This window comes from Palaemon carinicauda, chromosome 1 (genome assembly GCF_036898095.1).
Source record: "Palaemon carinicauda isolate YSFRI2023 chromosome 1, ASM3689809v2, whole genome shotgun sequence".
NCBI lineage: Eukaryota > Metazoa > Arthropoda > Malacostraca > Decapoda > Palaemonidae > Palaemon > Palaemon carinicauda.
In genome coordinates, this window is record NC_090725.1 from 271,335,531 (window position 1) to 271,354,787 (window position 19,257).

At 41.7% G+C, this 19,257-nt stretch overlaps 1 protein-coding gene across 4 annotated transcripts in view; it reads right to left on the reverse strand.

Moving 5' to 3' along the window:
* Iml1 (GATOR complex protein Iml1) overlaps positions 1–19,257 on the reverse strand; it is a 486,471-nt gene that overhangs the window by 219,511 nt on the left and 247,703 nt on the right. For all 4 annotated transcript variants that reach the window (XM_068390604.1, XM_068390598.1, XM_068390583.1 and 1 more), the window contains one exon: positions 14,417–14,497. In XM_068390604.1, coding sequence (XP_068246705.1) covers positions 14,417–14,497 — 81 coding nt within the window. The remainder of the gene's footprint in view (positions 1–14,416; positions 14,498–19,257) is intronic.

Below are 19,257 nucleotides of genomic sequence, written 5' to 3' on the forward strand. Positions count from 1 at the left end.
GGGTACAAAATCTAAAAAATTGGAAGAATTGTTATAAAAAGTGAAAAGTGCTTATTTCTGTTTGATATGCGTTACCTCTCTGTTGTTAAAACCCTTCATACGGTTTTAAAGATTAGGTTGCCTAATCTTTAGCAAAAAGAACAAAAATGGAAATCAAATTTTCAATATAAAATTTACCTAAAGTACTACATTGTAATTATTTAATTCTATCATTAGACTTTTAATGAAGAAATGTCCTGATTACAAAAAATCTCCTTATCTGTAATGTTAGTCAAAACTATCACAGATTTTTGTAACATTAAGGATTGAAAGTTGCTCATGAGTGACAGAGGTATAGGACAAAAAATATCTTAATAGACCAATCATACATACTGAAAATATCATCACTCCACCTCTACTAGGATCTGGGAAAGCCAGGCAATGAGTGCTGATGTCTCAGCTTGTTGACCTATGAGCTCCACAACTCACCATCCCAAACTCATAAGAAAGGTGAGAATGTTGACAATATTGGAAACTATCAAGCATGATAGGATTCAAACTCCCAATTCACAGAATGTGATTGAAGGAGTACTACACAAGATGGTGATAGTTAAAATCTATTTACACTCATTCAAATGGAATATTATTTATAAAAGATAATAAACCTCTATTTTTATATAATTCAATAACTAAACCTTCATAGATCTAGACTAACATGGTGTTTTCCTAATTCTTAGAAAAATGGGGATCCCAACTAGGTTTTATAATAGGCTAGTCTAAAACCTGCTATCAAATGATAAAATCATCTGAACAAAATACTACAGTATACAATTTTCACTTGGTCTTCTCCCAATAAAGTTACTGATAATGATAAAATTATAAAAAGAAAGTATTTTCAATAAGATATAATTAAAGAAATTCTTTTAGTTTAAAACTTTAATACATTATTGTTTATAGTCAAATGCCTTTAGCTATCTAGGTATAGTAATCTACTATCACAGAATTATTACCCTATTTTAATTATGTTTTAGTCTTATGACTAAAATTCTAACTGGAACATTTAAATTATTAGACTCAAGCACACATTAGTTTTTCCTTTTCATAATTTTCATTATATTCTAAATGAGAAAAGTCAGCTAAAATTTGTGGTAATTATCAACACTCACTGCCAATATATATATGATACATGTAGCCATATCTTCTTGATGATTTTCTTGCTGAATCACTTTCTTTTGTAGGTAGCTTATGTCAGAAACAAACACTTCCCTTATAATAAATTTAGTTAATTTCCCATTTTCCCATAGCATTAGAACTGGGCTACTATTTGCAATCCCCTATGTATTTTCATGCCTGGAAAACCATATTTAATGGGCCTAACTCATGGTTTCCACATTACAGTAACCTTAGTGTCTTACCTATTTGTTTGGAAGTGTGAAATTGAGGTTATTCACTATAGTCCGATGGTCCCAATTGTAGTAGAAGTGATTAATGAAAAGGAGTATAACCCATGGCTTAAAATGTTACTTTGATAATAAAATAAATTTTTAAATATACTTACCCGGTGATTATATAAGCTGCAGCTCTGCTGCTCGACAGAAGACTCTACGGAAAAAATCCGCCAGCGATCGCTATGCAGGTAGGGGGTGTACTTCAACAGCGCCATCTGTCGTGCAGGTACTCAGTACTCATTGTAAACAAAGAACTCAATTTTCTCCTCGGTCCACTGCGTCTCTATTGGGGAGGAAGGGAGGGTCCTTTAATATATAATCACCGGGTAAGTATATTCAAAAATTTATTTTATTATCAAAATAACATTTTTCAATATTTAACTTAGCCGGTGATTATATAAGCTGATTCACACCCAGGGGGGTGGGTAGAGACCAGCAATAAATGTTTACATTATTATGAGCTAAGGATTTTTTATTTCATTTTAGAAGTTATCAAAATAACAAAAATAAAATAAATAGGTACCTGGTAAGGAAGTCGACTTGAACAATTACGCTGCCTTTTTAAGTACGTCTTCCTTACGGAGCCTCGCGATCCTCTTAGGATGCTGAGCGACCCCTAGGAGCTGAAGTATCAAGGGTTGCAACCCATACAACAGGACCTCATCAAAACCTCTAATCTAGGCGCTTCTCAAGAAAAGAATTTGACCACCCGCCAAATCAACCAGGATGCGAAAGGCTTCTTAGCCTTCCGGACAACCCAAAAACAACAATAAAAACATTTCAAGAGAAAGATTAAAAAGGTTATGGAATTAGGGGATTGTAGTGGTTGAGCCCTCACCCACTACTGCACTCGCTGCTACAAATGGTCCCAGGGTGTAGCAGTTCTCGTAAAGAGACTGGACATCTTTAAGATAAAAAGACGCGAACACTGACTTGCTTCTCCAATAGGTTGCGTCCATTATACTTCGCAGAGATCTATTTTGTTTAAAGGCCACTGAAGTTGCGACAGCTCTAACTTCATGTGTCCTTACCTTCAGCAAAGCTTGGTCTTCCTCACTCAGATGGGAATGAGCTTCTCGTATTAACAGTCTGATAAAATAGGATAAAGCATTCTTTGACATAGGCAAAGATGGTTTCTTAACTGAACACCATAAAGCTTCTGACTGTCCTCGTAAAGGTTTAGTTTGTCTTAAATAGAACTTAAGAGCTCTCACAGGGCATAAGACTCTTTCTAGTTCATTTCCAACCATATTCGATAGGCTTGGAATATCGAACGATTTCGGCCAAGGACGAGAGGGTAGTTCGTTTTTGGCTAGAAAACCAAGTTGTAGAGAACATGTAGCCGTTTCAGATGAGAATCCGATGTTCTTGCTGAAGGCATGAATCTCACTGACTCTTTTAGCTGTGGCTAAGCATACCAGGAAAAGAGTCTTTAAAGTGAGATCTTTAAAGGAGGCTGATTGTAGCGGCTCGAACCTTTCTGACATGAGGAATCTTAGTACCACGTCTAAATTCCAACCAGGTGTAGCCAAACGACGCTCCTTCGTGGTCTCAAAAGACTTAAGGAGGTCCTGTAGATCTTTGTTGTTGGAAAGATCTAAGCCTCTGTGACGGAAGACTGATGCCAACATGCTTCTGTAACCCTTGATAGTGGGAGCTGAAAGAGATCGTTCTTTCCTCAGGTATAAAAGGAAGTCAGCTATTTGAGTTACAGAGGTACTGGTCGAGGATACAGATACTGACTTGCACCAGTTTCGGAAGACTTCCCACTTCGATTGGTAGACTCTAAGGGTGGATGTCCTCCTTGCTCTAGCAATCGCCCTGGCTGCCTCCTTCGAAAAGCCTCTAGCTCTCGAGAGTCTTTCGATAGTCTGAAGGCAGTCAGACGAAGAGCGTGGAGGCCTTGGTGTACCTTCTTTATGTGTGGCTGACGTAGAAGGTCCACCCTTAGAGGAAGAGTTCTGGGAACGTCCACTAGCCATCGAAGTACCTCGATGAACCATTCTCTCGCGGGCCAGAGGGGAGCAACTAACGTCAACCTTGTCCCTTCGTGAGAGGCGAACTTCTGCAGTACCTTGTTGACAATCTTGAACGGGGGGAATGCATATAGGTCTAGATGTGACCAATCTAGGAGAAAGGCATCTATATGAACTGCTGCTGGGTCCGGGATTGGTGAGCAATATATTGGGAGCCTCTTGGTCATCGAGGTTGCGAAGAGATCTATGGTAGGCTGGCCCCATGTGGCCCAAAGTCTCTTGCACACATCCTTGTGTAGGGTCCATTCTGTTGGAATGATTTGTCCCTTCCGACTGAGGCAATCTGCCATGACATTCAAGTTGCCTTGGATGAACCTCGTTACTAGTGAAATGTTTAGATCTTTTGACTAGGTGAGGAGGTCCCTTGCGATCTCGTACAACGTCATAGAGTGGGTCCCTCCTTACTTGGAGATGTACGCCAAAGCCGTGGTGTTGTCCGAGTTCACCTCCACCACTTTGCCTTGAAGGAGAGACTTGAAGCTTTTCAAGGCCAGATGAACTGCCAGTAGCTCCTTGCAGTTGATATGCATTGTCCTTTGACTCGAGTTCCAAGTTCCCGAGCATTCCCGACCGTCTAATGTCGCGCCCCAGCCCGTGTCCGATGCGTCCGAGAAGAGAACGTGGTTGGGAGTCTGAACAGCCAGGGGCAGACCCTCACTGAGGCTGATACTGTCCTTCCACCAAGTCAGGGAAGACTTCATCTTCTCGGAAATGGGGATCGAGACCGCTTCTAGCGTCTTGTCCTTTTTCCAGTAAACAGCTAGGTGATATTGAAGAGGACAGAGGTGTAGTCTTCCTAACGATACGAACTGTTCCAGGGATGATAGTGTCCCTATCAGACTCATCCACTGCCTGACTGAACATCGTTCCTTCTTCAGCATGTTCTGGATGCATAACTGGGCTTGACTTGTTCTGGGGGCCGACGGAAAAGCCCGAAAAGCTAGACTGTGAATCTCCATCCCTAAATACACAATAGTTTGGGATGGGACCACTTGAGACTTTTCCATATTGACCAGGAGACCCAATTCCTTGGTCAGATCTAGAGTCCACTTTAGATCCTTCAGACAGCGACGACTGGAAGAAGCTCTTAGAAGCCAGTCGTCCAAATAGAGGGAGGCTCTGATGTCCGCTAAATGAAGGAATTTGGCTACATTCCTCATCAGCCTCGTAAACACAAGAGGAGCTGTGCTTAGGCCAAAGCACAGGGCTTGAAACTGGTAGACAACCTTTTTGTAAACAAATCTCAGAAACGGTTGGGAGTCTGGGTGGATGGGGACGTGAAAGTATGCGTCCCTTAGGTCTAAAGAGACCATCCAGTCTTCCCTTCTGACCGCTGCTAGAACGGACTTTGTGGTCTCCATGGAGAACGTCTGCTTTGTGACAAAGACATTCAGCGCACTGACGTCTAGCACCGGCCTCCACCCTCCTGTCTTCTTTGCCACTAAGAAGAGACGGTTGTAGAAGCCCGGGGTTTGATGGTCCAGGACTTTGACTACCGCTCCCTTTTCTAGTAAGAGAGACACCTCCTGTTTCAATGCTCGTCTCTTGTCTTCCTCTCTGTACCTGGGAGAGAGATCGATGGGAGACGTTGCTAGAGGGGGTTTTCGTACAAACGGGATCTTGTACCCCTCTCTGAGCAGCTTCACAGATTGTGCATCTGCGCCTCTCTTCTCCCAGGTCTGCCAGAAGTTCTTGAGTCTGGCTCCCACTGCTGTCTGAAGAAGCTGGCAGTCAGACTCTGCCTTTAAAGGACTTGGTTCCTTTCTTCTTCCCACGTCTCCCTTCGGCACGAGCACCTCCTCTGCTGGAGGCTCTTGCCACGAAAGGGCGGAATAAATCGGGACGCTGGAGTGTCCATCCTTGGTCTAGCTGACAAGGTAGGCAAAGGGGTGGCTTTGCGGGCAGAGGACGCAACCAGGTCATGGGTGTCCTTCTGTATCAAAGAAGCAGCAATCTCCTTAATCAAGTCCTCTGGAAAAAGGCACTTAGAGAGAGGAGCAAACAGAAGTTCGGATCTTTGACAAGGTGTCACTCCAGCTGACAGGAAAGAGCAAAGGTTCTCACGCTTCTTGAGGACTCCGGATACGAACGATGCTGCAAGCTCATTAGACCCGTCACGTATGGCCTTGTCCATGCAGGACATGATGAGCAAGGAAGTTTCCTTCTCTGTCGGGGAGATCTTCCTGCTCAAAGCTCCCAGACACCAGTCTAAAAAGTTGAAGACCTCGAAGGCTCTAAAGATCCCTTTCAACAGGTGGTCTAGGTCCGAAGATGACCAACATATCTTAGAGCGTCTCATGGCTAGCCTGCGGGGAGAGTCTACAAGGCTTGAGAAGTCGCCCTGGGCAGAGGCAGGAACTCCCAAGCCGAGAACTTCTCCCGTGGCATACCAGACGCTCGATCTGGAAGAGAGTCTAGCTGGGGGAAACGTAAAGGCTGTCTTCCCTAGACTCTTTTTGGACTGCATCCATTCTCCTATCACTCGTAAAGCTCTCTTGGACGAGCGTGCGAGGACGAGTCTAGTAAAGGCAGGCGAGGATGACGGCGTACCTAATACAAACTCTGACGGAGGAGAGCGTGGAGCCACAGACACAAACTGGTCCGGAAACATCTCTTTGAACAGAGCAAGAACTTTTCTAAAGTCCAAAGAGGGTTGCGTGGACTTAGGCTCGTCAAGGTCCGAATGTGGTTCATCAACGTGTGCCGCATCGTCATCATCAGAAAGTCCATCATCCGAGTATTGAGGAGGAAGCGGCAATGGAGTAGGTAACGGCTGGTTAGCTGAGTCCGGTCGCACGGGTGCACGCGTGACTGAACCGGACGCAACGTCATGGAACTGTTGCCCAGTCTGTGAGCTGGCAACAACCATAGCAGCGCGGGGACGCACAGCGTCTACTCCAGACTGACTAGTCTGATGTGGGCGAGCAGAGGCAACCACACCGGGTTGCGGAGGTTGACGCACCGCGTCAAAACAAAACAACTCTGACGGTTGTTGTACCTCGCGAACGTCAACGGAAGGTTCCGTGCGTCGCTGAACGTCAACATGCGGCTGGCAGGGCACACTGGAACGCATGGGTGGCGGGACTCTCTCAGCTGGAGTGTGCAAGAAGGTCGCCTCAGCGTCCACAGGACGCACAACCGAGTGTGTGGTTGGTTGTAGGCAAGAGGTTGGTGCTGCAGCAACCTTCTCCGCACGAAAGTCCTGCATCAGAGACGTTAACTGGGACTGCATGGTCTGCAGCAAAGACCACTTAGGGTCTGCAGGAGCAGGTGCGGCGACAGACGGTGTAACTGCCTGAGGCGGTACCGCTTTGCCTCTCTTAGGAGGTGAGCAGTCATCGGAAGACTGCAGCGAGTCCGAACTGACCCAGTGGCTACAACTGGGCCGTTGGACTTGCGCGGAAGGGACCGACTTGCGCTTAAGTGGTCGTGAGACCTTGGTCCATGGTTTCTTACGAGAAACCTCTTCCGCAGACGAGGAATAAATGGGCTCTCTCGTCTTTGTGTGGGTGGGGCGATCTTGGGTAGATACGCCCGAAACCACGGAGGGAACGTCTGTTCGCTGATTAAAGCCTCTCGAACCCATTGGTCGTACGACATTGCTTCTCCTCTGGACTTGGGAGCTTGCAAGAGGTCCCGGACTAGGAGGACGACAGGCACGAACAGACGAACCCTCAAGCGCAACACTATCCACAACACTATCACTCACTTTACCACTTCCCACTGCACTTTTACACTTCAGCTCCTTGACGTCCGCCATGAGCTGGTTACGGTCACTAGCCAGGGACTCAACTCTCTCACCCAGAGCTTGGATGGCACGCCTCATGTCAGCCATCGAAGGTTCCTGAGTGCCAGAAGGGGGATCAGGAGCAACCACTACAGGGGAAGGAATAGGTTGTGGGGCATGAGGAGAGGAAAAATCAACAGAACGAGATGAACTTCTCCTGACTCTATCTCTCTCTAGCCTACGTGTATATTTTTGGAATTCGATAAAATCGAATTCCGAAAGCCCAACGCATTCCTCACATCGATCTTCCAATTGACAGGTTTTATCCCGACAATTGGAACAAACGGTGTGAGGATCGATAGAGGCCTTCGGAAGACGGCTTGAACAGTCCCTAGCATTACACTTCCTGAATTTTGGGACTTGAGAAGGGTCAGCCATTTTGAATTGGTCAAAGGGGAATTCAAAAACTATCCAAAGTCATCAACAAATAATCCGATATCAAAAAAAGAATGCAAGGATTTATTGAAGAGAAAGCCTGCACAGCGAAAGCTCAAAACTAGAATAGTGTACTTCACCAAATAGTTGTGAAAACAAATCCAGTTAGCAACAGCGAATTAGTAGGTCTTGCCGGTAGCACGACAGAGAGAAAAATTGAGTTCTTTGTTTACAATGAGTACTGAGTACCTGCACGACAGATGGCGCTGTTGAAGTACACCCCCTACCTGCATAGCGATCGCTGGCGGATTTTTTCCGTAGAGTTTTCTGTCGAGCAGCAGAGCTGCAGCTTATATAATCACCGGCTAAGTTAAATATTGAAAAATTTCTTTTTGATATGAATGCATATAAAAAATTACCTTTTTTAATCATAAACAGTTGGAATGACTGTTCCATTTCTTGGTTTTTGAAATACGAAATTTCTTGTGGCCAAACTTCTTGTTTATCTCTTAACATACAATAACTAACCAAAGTTAGGGCTCTTAACACAATGTGTGACTACACAACTTATCAGTAGCTTTTTCATTTATAAAAAAAAATGGAAATGGTAGCATGAAAAGAATATTTGCTACTGAGACACAGAAATATCCTACCGAAACAAGGCATCATAAGATCTGTGTAGAAATGAATAAGACCAGGTATGTGCTGTAATGAAGGTGGGTGATTGGCCAGGAAAGGTGACATGATAATGAAAAATGCGCTGATTGGTTATTTAGACGATGATTGCAATGTTGGCCCAGTTCTAATAATAAGAGAAGAAGGAAAGCTAAAACTAATTATTCTAAACTAAAATTCCTTTTTTGCAGCAAAAGTGTCATAAAAAATTATTTAGAAAGCAGTGTTGGGAGAATAAGATTAAATTATTGTTATATATAAGGACAGTGTTAGCGCTAATAGGCTACATAGCAAAATATTTGGCTGAGTCTTCATAAAATTTGGATCTTTGATGTCTGAATTTTTTCAACCTCACTGTATGATGACCTCATTCTGTTAAGTGAAATTATTGTTTCCTGACTCCAAACAATGAACTTGAATAAAATTTGGAAAAAACTTTTAAAGGATTTCAATATTAAAGAGCACAAAATAAATGTCTTAAACAAACAAAGTACTAAACTAGACTACTGTGAGAAAAGTAATCAAGAAGAACCAATATAGACAAGTGTGCATAACTATGCTATGAGAGACCTTTTGGTGGCAAGTACACAACAGATAATTCTCTCCAATTCAAACTTTTTCAAACAATCACCAGCATAGACGGGAGTCAAGCAAATTCACATAAAAAATCGGTTTGTATAATACGGGTAATAATATTAATGAGATTCTTTAAAAAAAATCTTATACATACAAATGTATCTATGTTTACCCAAGTACAAGAAATAAATACCAATAAGATAAGATTACATTTACCATAAACGCACTTTATATTAACTAATGCAAGCTAGGCCAGCCCTCAATTATATAATTGTTCAGTTTGAGTATGTAGTACAACACAGTAAGTGAAATGGTAAGCATAGAAAGATTCATGTGTAGCATCAACCTATAATAGAAATCTAAGAAAAAAAAAAAAACATGCGTACCTGGCTTAAAAATCACGTCTACTAGTACACAGTCTTTTTCTTCATAACTTGAGCAACTTCTTAACACTTCATATCCAATAGCACTTCAACTTATCACACTTCTGTACTTTTCAACTACATTACCAAGATGATTCATTAATTAGTTTGTGATGTGTTGTTGTTGTTTCTATAGAATGCCTGGCCCTTCAAGCCACACACGGGCTCTTGCAATACTACAGCCCATCATGTGATGTGCCAAGTCTTTTTAAGCAAATCTATTGAATTGAATGCTAAGAGTAAAGTACAGCTTAGTTTAAGCTAGACACAATCTGTCAATACTGTTAGCTGTGGGTTATCTTGAAAATGTTCTAGTGTAAGCTATAAGAGCTTTGTTTCTTATCAAAATGTCAGAGACCCAAAGTACCTGTTAAGTTGAGGGGTGACTGTATCAAAATAAAGAGTTATGAACAATGAGTGGGAAGACAATAAACAAAGCAGCCAAAAGATGTACAATCGAGAATAATCTAAGGACTTGTGAGTAGTTACTGCCTTCATAATTCTTTTATGTAAAATATTTGTGATACAGAAAGAAAGTGGGGATTGGGAGGTGGATACTTTTCTATGATTGATAATCAAAAAAAATATCTATGTGTTTTAAGTTTTATTTGTTTAAAGAGAACCTATCAATAATAATCAGCCTGAACCTCTAGTAGGAAGTAAAGAAAATCCAATGTAACAAATAGGGAACTTAGGAGCAGAATAGGTAGCGATGGAAGCATATCATGTCCTCCTACAAAAGGTGATCTTCTGTATTAGCAGATGCTAAGGGTTTGCTGGAAAACAAAGCAGTGGTGTGATTTTGGTTGCTGGTCATATGAGCCTTTATCACAAAGTCAGAATCATGATGCCGCTTAACAAAATGCCAAGGTGATTGGCCACAAAAGCATGTAGCCTCAAAAATACAACACAGGATAGAAAACTTCTTCAAGGTAAAGTGCAAATCAAACAATTTCAAACCAGTCCATAGAGAGGCATAGTAAGACAATACCAAAAAAGAGGTTTCCTTTGACTGCTAGATAATCTAATAATGAAGCCCTCTCACAATATGCAAGAAAAATCGACAAAGTCTTGAGATAGGGTCCTTACATAATTTTATTACACATACTGACAGTTTCTTCAATAAGTGCATTTGATTGAAGAAGTCTGCAGTCATGGGAAAAGGGGTGTTGAAAGGATTGGTAAACTTCAACTTAGAAGAGCGACTGCTTTAAATGATTGACTGATTTTGAGTTATATGGCATCCTGACCCTTAAGATCATTGATGCCAATGCTATTTGTTATAAATAAAGAAAAATAAATAAATAAATGGTAATTCAGTTTAAAACAATAAAAGCAAAATCATCCTTGTAACAGTTAAATAGCTGTCAGAAGACCTGCTTCTGAAATAAATTTAAAAATACCACTAGTATGGTACAACACATCATGTCCGAGAATCTGGGTAAAGATGTACCTGCTATCCTCACCTCAAGCCTCAAACAGATTCTATTTCTTTCAGTAATATAAGTGGGGTTTTAAATCTTCTTCGAAGAACATTTGCTTCAAATAGTGTCTTACTAGTTGGTGGGTCCATGAGATGGTCTAATTACAGCCAATGGAGGCTCACATACTAGTCCTGCTGAGATCACAATAGTATATTTGATTTTTCCAGATACCTACATTTAGAATGACTTTTGAATTCCATTTTCCTCTTGTATGCATTAGAAATGAAGAAAATGGAACCTAATGACTAGACCAGGACTTGATTGTCTGCAGAAACATGTACTCACACCAAAGAGAAAGATATTTCCACATTGAGGTTGTTATAGCTATAATGTATTGTATCCAGGCTACTAAGGGAATGATGTTTGGTTTGTTAGGATGAGCTCTGGTGCAGCCTTATCTCAGCTGGCCTCTTTCCAGGCACTAATCAATTATGCTAGCTAACACAAAACCTTTGATCTTATTCTTTTCGGATCACAGAAGTAGAGTAGACAGCTGAGTGTGAGATGGTGTTTTCTATAAATTTACAGTGAATTGGTTTGAAAGGATACCACAAATAATAAAAAACAGCTAGCAAAATCTCCAACAATTCTAAATCCGTCTCTGTCACCAGCAAACCAATGAGGAATATTTCTTCACTATTCATCTAAATAATTGTCAAGAGTAGAATAGTAGTTCTAAAGCTCTTGAGAAATGAAGAATGTATACTATTAGGTTTTCTGGGCCCTGTTCTGCACTACATCTGACTACAGGATGAATACCTGGCAGCACTACTGTCAAGAAACCCCTTAGCCAACACATACCGCATGGAATTTGAATGTCTTTTCTCTGATGAAGCGAAACTCTCTCTCTCACGTGGAATGAACTGAGACATCAAAGTAGACACCTTAAATACTAATAGATATTAGTGAGATATCCTTTCTGATGAACTGCCTCCCCAACAACATTACTCCCATACTTGATGTGAGGGATTATTGTGGGAATTCACTTAGTTTAAGTGAAGATGGAGAGGGCATTGACTTTATTGAAAGAGGATATGACAAAAAGAAGGATACTAACTGACTTGAACGCATTTCAAGAAAAGGCCATAATTCTGAATGAAGATATCTCTGGTTAAATAATTTTAGCTCCTGGATAAAACTCTTTGCATCCAGTAAGGGATGAGTCAATAAATCTAAGAAGAGATATTATTTGAAAAACATCAAAACCACCAGTTTCCTGTATATCTGCAGATGAAGCAACAGCACAAGCATGTCCAGCAATATTTACAAAGAATATAAAAAAAGGCAAATAGGATTCAAGGTAAGTTTTCAACTGTAATGAGACTTTGCTTTATTTTTGGTATAAAAATATCTGGTTGGGTCAATAAATTTAAGAAGAGATATTATCTAAAAAACATCAAAACCACCAGAGTTTCCTGTATATCTGCAGATGAAGCAACAGCACAAGCATGTCCAGCAATATTTAAAAAAATTAAAAAAAAGGCAAATATGAACCAAGGCAAGTTTTGCTTGAACAAAGGCTAAGAAAATGAAATTTCCCTTATATAGATTTTGCAGTTTTCATTCATCCCTTTGGCCCTATTATGGAAGAGATATCTAAATTTACTACTATACAATTATGAAGTAACAATCTATCAGATTATAGCTATCACATAGCTGTACTAAGTAACAATCTATCAGATTATAGCTATCACATAGCGGTACGAGTATGGATAAGCCACAACTAAAAAGGGTGGGATATACTTTCATGAATGAAAAAAGTATTAACACATCTAATTAAAGCAACTCGAGTTCTCACATAAAAACTACAAACAAAAATATATAAAAAAGTTCCATGATAAAGTGAGTAAATTTATCAAATGTTTACTTATATGAAATAATTAGTGAGAATAATAAAATAAATACAGAAACAGTAAAAATTTTGTAGTGTAAAGTATACTGTAATAAAGAATGCAGATACAACAAATATTTTTAATACTGCCACAAAAACTGAATATCAAATATTAACTAATGGTACAGCTGGCTACAAATAAATATGAAAAATATTACTTTTTTTTCAAGGAATCCTATCTATTTTGGAGCTTTATATCTTGCTTAAGTCATAAAAGCATGAACAACAAAAACAAAAATGCAAGACATGATATTATATACTGAGGTTATTCGGCCTGCAACCTCAGGATAATAGTTTAGATAATTTACAGAATTAAAATGAATAATAAACCAAGAATAAAATAATCATACCCATAAATCTTAATCTGTCAATCTCACTTCACACAAATTTTGATTGTACCAGTTATTTTTTTATTGACGGAATACTTCTACATATAAAATATAAAAAATATTTCATAAAATCGACCCAAGACCACTGATCTATATAGCAACTATAATCATCAATACGTCACAACAAAAATATGAGCACGTTAATCATGGGGCTCAAAATATACACTAATGTATAAGTGAAATATAAGAATAGCGCAAAGTATTTTCTAACAATAAAATGCTTGAAGAAAATAATCTCTTTATTTCTATATAACTGTCTAACAGCTATGAGCCAAAGTTCTTAGACATCACTTGAGACTCCATCAAAGGCATACTCTACAAAACATCAAGTGTTTACTGGTAACGAGTTTTCTATAAAAAAGTTTCCTAATATTTTTTCTTTATAAAGCTGGTTCAAACATTGAATAAAAATGAATTTACCACTAACATCCAAATGCCTAACAAAGCAAAGCATGACTCTCCATCAAAGTTCACATCTTGCTAAAACTTTAAGGTGTTATTTTTAATCCTTGCAGGGAGTATTTAGTAGAGTAGGGGATGAAGATGTTGAGAAATTGGATTGAGAATCGGTTGTTAGATATAACTTAAACTTCTTCCAAAGTCAGTTTACTTTGCAATAAGATAGATAAGCCCTAAAACCATATTTCTAAAATTTTGTTCAAGCGAAGGAAATGGTAATTTTCTGTTAGTATGCATACTGTACTTTAAGCACCCAATCCCTAGAATATCACTAAATAAAGTACTTGACACAGTGTTTACATACCATCCTGATACAAAATCCTAAAATAATCATAACACCCATCGACCTTGTACAGTAATTCAAATTTATAATGAAACTAACCCCGACTATTGTTATGATTACCAATCAATTCCAAAGGTGAACCAAGTGAAATGGGTTACTGTATATGCTAAACAACCATTAATAACAGATTTAAGTAATTTGATATAACATGTGGGGCATTTATGTTGCATAATATTAAGCTAAATAATGTCTAAAAGAATTAAATGTAAATTAAGTTTCACATACTTATCTATGGGTAAATGTTTCATTTCTACAAAAAAATACATTTTGAGGGAAGGCAGTAAAATAATGTTCTTTTAATGCATAAATTTGCTTTTTGAAATTACTAACTTGAAATATCCTTTACTAGATAGAGTAATCAAAACTAAATGCTACACCACTAATATTCTAATTATTTTTCTTAAAATACCATTTAGTATGAACTACATCGAATGTGTCTAATTGTGCATGCATAACTACTGTGTACTATATACATTTAACAATATGGTAATTACAAAAGATAAAACTCCTATTTCTCTACATGTATGACAAAAATTTCCATGTTACACTTACCCTAGATTTTCGTGCATTAACTGGCCTCTTTAGACGATGGATAGTAACTTCTAGGAACTTTAGGAAACCTTCAATAGTTGTCTGTTCAGAAAACAAGGGTAATTCTTATTGACAAGTTCCAATACTTACGCATAAACAAAATCACCATCATTCAGGGAATGGTTATTCATAAAACATTACCAAAAATCAAATTTATGGTTTTCCTAGCTATACAAATCTGAGTCCATTATATAGAGAACTATCTTCAGTATGCAAGCTGGATGGCAGTTAAAAGAGTTAACGAGGTAGTTAATGGCAAGGAGGAGCAAGGGAGAGGAGCCCTGCCTCTTTACCTGTCAAAATCTCTTCACATGTAATCTTTTCGGCTCAGGACTGAGAGGGGTGGTTGAGGAGGGAATTTTATCAAAAAGGACTCAGACTCATGTCTGTATGGCTAGGAAAAATACAAATTACTTAAAAAATTTGTGAGTTGTTCCTACGCGAAATACAAACCATCGTCCCCTAAATAGGGAGACTCACTGGCTGGTGGGTCAGCAGTCCCCTTAGAACCAAACTGGGAGGTTATTTTTGTTCCCCAAAAATGCTAAACTACCTAGTCCCATAAGGGAATGAAGGAGATGATCCCAGCAACCTGTCTATCATTGGGATGAATAGACTCATAGGGCCTGGCCTATCCAAGAAATTGCTTCTTGGTCAAAGGATAATCGCTTTCCCCAATGGAGATTGCAGTCAAGAATAATATACCTGGCATATGATGACTAAAGGGTTCCATATATTCTACCATCCTCCCCATCATCTAGGTAAGATGGAAGAGAAATTCTTTAGGATCTAAAGAAAATACAGCTCAGAAGTGTAGTTCACCAGCATAAAGTCAGATCCTTAATATAGGGGCAGCAAAAAATGGAGGAGAAGAGCTAGTTAGTCCTCCTCCTTTCAAAACTTACATCTACGTTAGCATAGACGAGATGCTTACCGTCCCATACATGATCTGGGCTAGCTATACCCCTACTTGAGCTACCACCACAAGACCAAGTAGGATAAGAGCAGTGAGATGGTGTGAAGCATAAATAACTAAGCTTTTGCTCACCGGCCAATAACAAGATTCCTCTTGAAGACAAGGGTAGGGGCTAGCGCCTTACTTTGCAAGTCCTAGTTCTAGCTGGAACCTAGACCTTCTCAGCAGTTGAGGTGTATGCATTACCGATCGACTCGCAAAGTAAGAAAGAGATTATGTTCTATACACTTTCCTTTTGGTTCTACCCATGCTAAGGAAGAGTTGCCAACATTAAGGACTGAGGTGTCAGGTCTTCTTCCAATAGCACTGCAGAGACCTCACGAGGCAAAAAGCCTCTTCTCTCCAAGCTACTCTATGCTTCACATAGAGATTGGATGGAGAAGGGCTTGAACCTGGGGCTGTGCACCAACAAGGTCAGATTTTGCCAAGTGCCAAGACACTAAACCAAGGAGCTACCTCACCTCGTAGGGTGGGAGACTAAGACAGAGAACTTGTTGCTCACTTAGGCACTCCTACGAGGAGAAGAGTTCTGTCCCATTCCGTTGAAAGACTATGCTCAAGAGTGAGCTATAGCCATGATGGCCGCAACCTGGAGGAGCTTTTCCAAGACAGGAAAAAAATAAACTCTGTGATCAAGTCTAGAGATGATCCAGCTCAAGAAGGATACCTTCTGAGATAACCATCATAGATAATGGACCACTTTCCAGGAATAGTGAAGGCAAAGGAAGTTCTTCAAAGATCTTGACAAGGCAAAACATGAAAATATTCACCATAAGGCTAATTGGGAGCCATCCAAATCAACAGAGTCCCAGCATAATCCCACAAGTTAGATTAGCCAATGGACAAGTGATCCCATGGTTGTTAAAATTGCCTTAAAACAGAGACCATTGGGTAAGATAGAGAGAGAGTAGAAAAAACCTGAAGAACCCGTTCCATTATGCTAGGGTGTAGGGACCACATATGCAAAAGCCTTACCCTTGGCAGTTAAGTGTGCCTGCTAGCCCATTCGTCTTGTTTGGAATGTGACTGGTTGTAAACTCCCCAGCATAGAATGTCTTCCCAAAAAGTATCCAATTCCTCAGCTCATAGCTAGATGTAGGCCCATATGGTGGTGTTGATGCAACCATCAATTAGATGCTTCCAAAATATCCCGTTCTGTTGCCACAAAGAGAGAACGTGAGGCCTTCCTTGCAAACCCCATCCTTACCCCACCCTTCAGTTATAAGGTGACACCCGCTTCTGAGGAAAACTCATATGGTAATGGGGTGCCCTAGGCAGTCCCAGAAATGGTCCGGCACCTTGAGAGACATCTACGGTAAGTGCTGCCCAAAGGGTGGGGACCTCTCCGAGGGTGAATCCCTAGAATCCTTCCTCCAACCAGTACACCCTCGAAAGTGCGCACTGGCCTCAAACATGAATACTGAACCAGGATACTTTGGTTCCTTTGGCACCAGACCTAGGTCCTTTGCGTTAGGGACAAATGAGGTCTAAGTGCCTGCTTACTCAAAATATCATTCCCATGTCAGGCTAACCACATAATTGGGGACTGAGGGCCACCTAGGAAAGCCAGTGACAGTGAGGAAAAGATCCTGAAACTGACACGTCCGGCACAGGAGGAGTACTCATACTTCTCTGCTAGACAGAGTGGAAGGATGGCTACAGCCCAGAACCTCATGAGAAGAAGATCCTTTCGTCCACAAACTCTTAGTCTTCTAGTGCACACCCATGTGCAAGAAAACTTCAAATAGTGCGATCCTCTCCCCTTGCTCTACCGAAGTATAGAAAGTTGAGAGATGAGCAGGATACCAAAGTCCCAGCAGGAGGTGGGATGGAGAATATCGAAGCTCTTTCATCAACTAGAGGGCAACAAGTGTTCAAAGACGTAACTCCTGGCTGCCCCCTGTGGTTACTGGATCGCTGCTAAATATGATTCACAAAGCCAGGTCGGGCCATGGAGGGGTTATGTGACACAGGTCACAGCCCAGTCACTTGCATTGGTCCAGGGAGCCCACATATGGACCATTACCCTAGTACTGTATCACCCTATCAATTAGGTAGCCAGGGGGGCGGGATACAGGATCCAAGCACTGCCCCATGTATCGATACCCCACCTGAGTCACAGCTCCAAAACTTAAGGGTCAAGGCTCAAGACTCAGGACTCAGAATCACTGCCCTGGTCCTATGCATCAAGCCTGCAGGGACAACACGAAGTCCAACAAACTGACCCAGCTGAACAACAAAGTATTCTAGCGACCCAAGCCATGGCCCTTGGGGGAGGGATGCATGGAACCATGACACACACAGGGCCATGGCCCAGTGCATCAGTTCCCGAAGCACAAGGCCTACACGGAAAACCCGACCACAGGTGTGTACGGGAATCCAAGTCATTGTCCTGGGACTGATATATGGAGCCATGTCCTGACAGCTGTGTATCCCACCTGGATACAGAGGTAATCGGAAACCAGACTCCCGCCCAGGTGTTGAGCGGTGACACCGGGTTATGGCCCGGGCCTCTGCATCAGTCGCTGGGGTCCAAAACAGTGAGTCAATGCAAGACAAGTGGGAGAACCAGAGCCCCGGTCCCGAAGGTCAAAGGCTTTGAGGCTGAGACACAGAGTCATAGCCCTGACCCATGCATCAGCCCTGGGAGGCCTAAGTATGGAGCCATAAACAGTCCCGCTGCAGATTCACTTGGCCTGACCTGTGACCCTGTGTCATGGCCCTGAGCCTGCCTGTGTCCCCCTACTATCCCAGTAGCTAAGTGGGACTGTTTATGGCTCCATACTTAGGCCTCCCAGGGCTGATGCATGGGTCAGGGCTATGACTCTGTGTCTCAGCCTCAAAGCCTTTGACCTTCGGGACCGGGGCTCTGGTTCTCCCACTTGTCTTGCATTGACTCACTGTTTTGGACCCCAGCGACTGATGCAGAGGCCCGGGCCATAACCCGGTGTCACCGCTCAACACCTGGGCGGGAGTCTGGTTTCCGATTACCTCTGTATCCAGGTGGGATACACAGCTAAATCCCAGACGTGGCTCCATCTCCCAAAGAAGCTGCCCACCCCTCCCCATGGGGTTGGGAGCCACAGGAGCCATCCACACCCCACTAAGAGAAGTGGCATCAAAAGGAGCCCTTTCCTATGACTAAAGCTGAAAAGACACCTCCCACTCTCACCTGCATTCTTCCTCTTAGAAGTAGTAACAGAGTCGGAACCCGATGAGGGCAAGGCTGAAGGTCTTGACTCTTACCCAGCCCCTTGCATCAGCCCTAGAGCACTGATACACAGGGCTGTGTTCCCTTCCCATGAGGACGGGAGGCACACAGGTGCCACCCAAGAGAGATGGTGTCGAAGGAACCCTTTCCTCCGACTACAGCTGATGAGCCCTCCTCAACTTCTTCATCTTAAAAGAAGTGTGACAGGGTTGGAAGTCGAAGAGGACGTCGAAAAAGAGGAGTCAGAGGAGGAATAAGAATGCCTATGATTCTCCCTCTTCCAACCTTCCCTAGCCTCTGCTAAGCAGAGGAGTCAAAGTCTGATAAACCCAGATAATGAAACTTTCCAAGAGGAAGAACCACAGGGGTTGCTCCAACAAGAACAACACTACTGGGGGATCACTGTCACGGGGGGAGGGGGGGGATACACTTACAGGGAGCCGAAGCCCCCAGACATAGGAGGGAAGTTACACTTACAGGGAGCAGAAGCCCCCAGACAGGAGGGAAGTTACACTTACAGGGAGCAGACACCCCCAGACATAGGAGGAAAGTTACACTTAGAGGGAGCAGTAGCCCCAGACACACCAGGCATAAGGGTTGGAGAGAGGTACATAG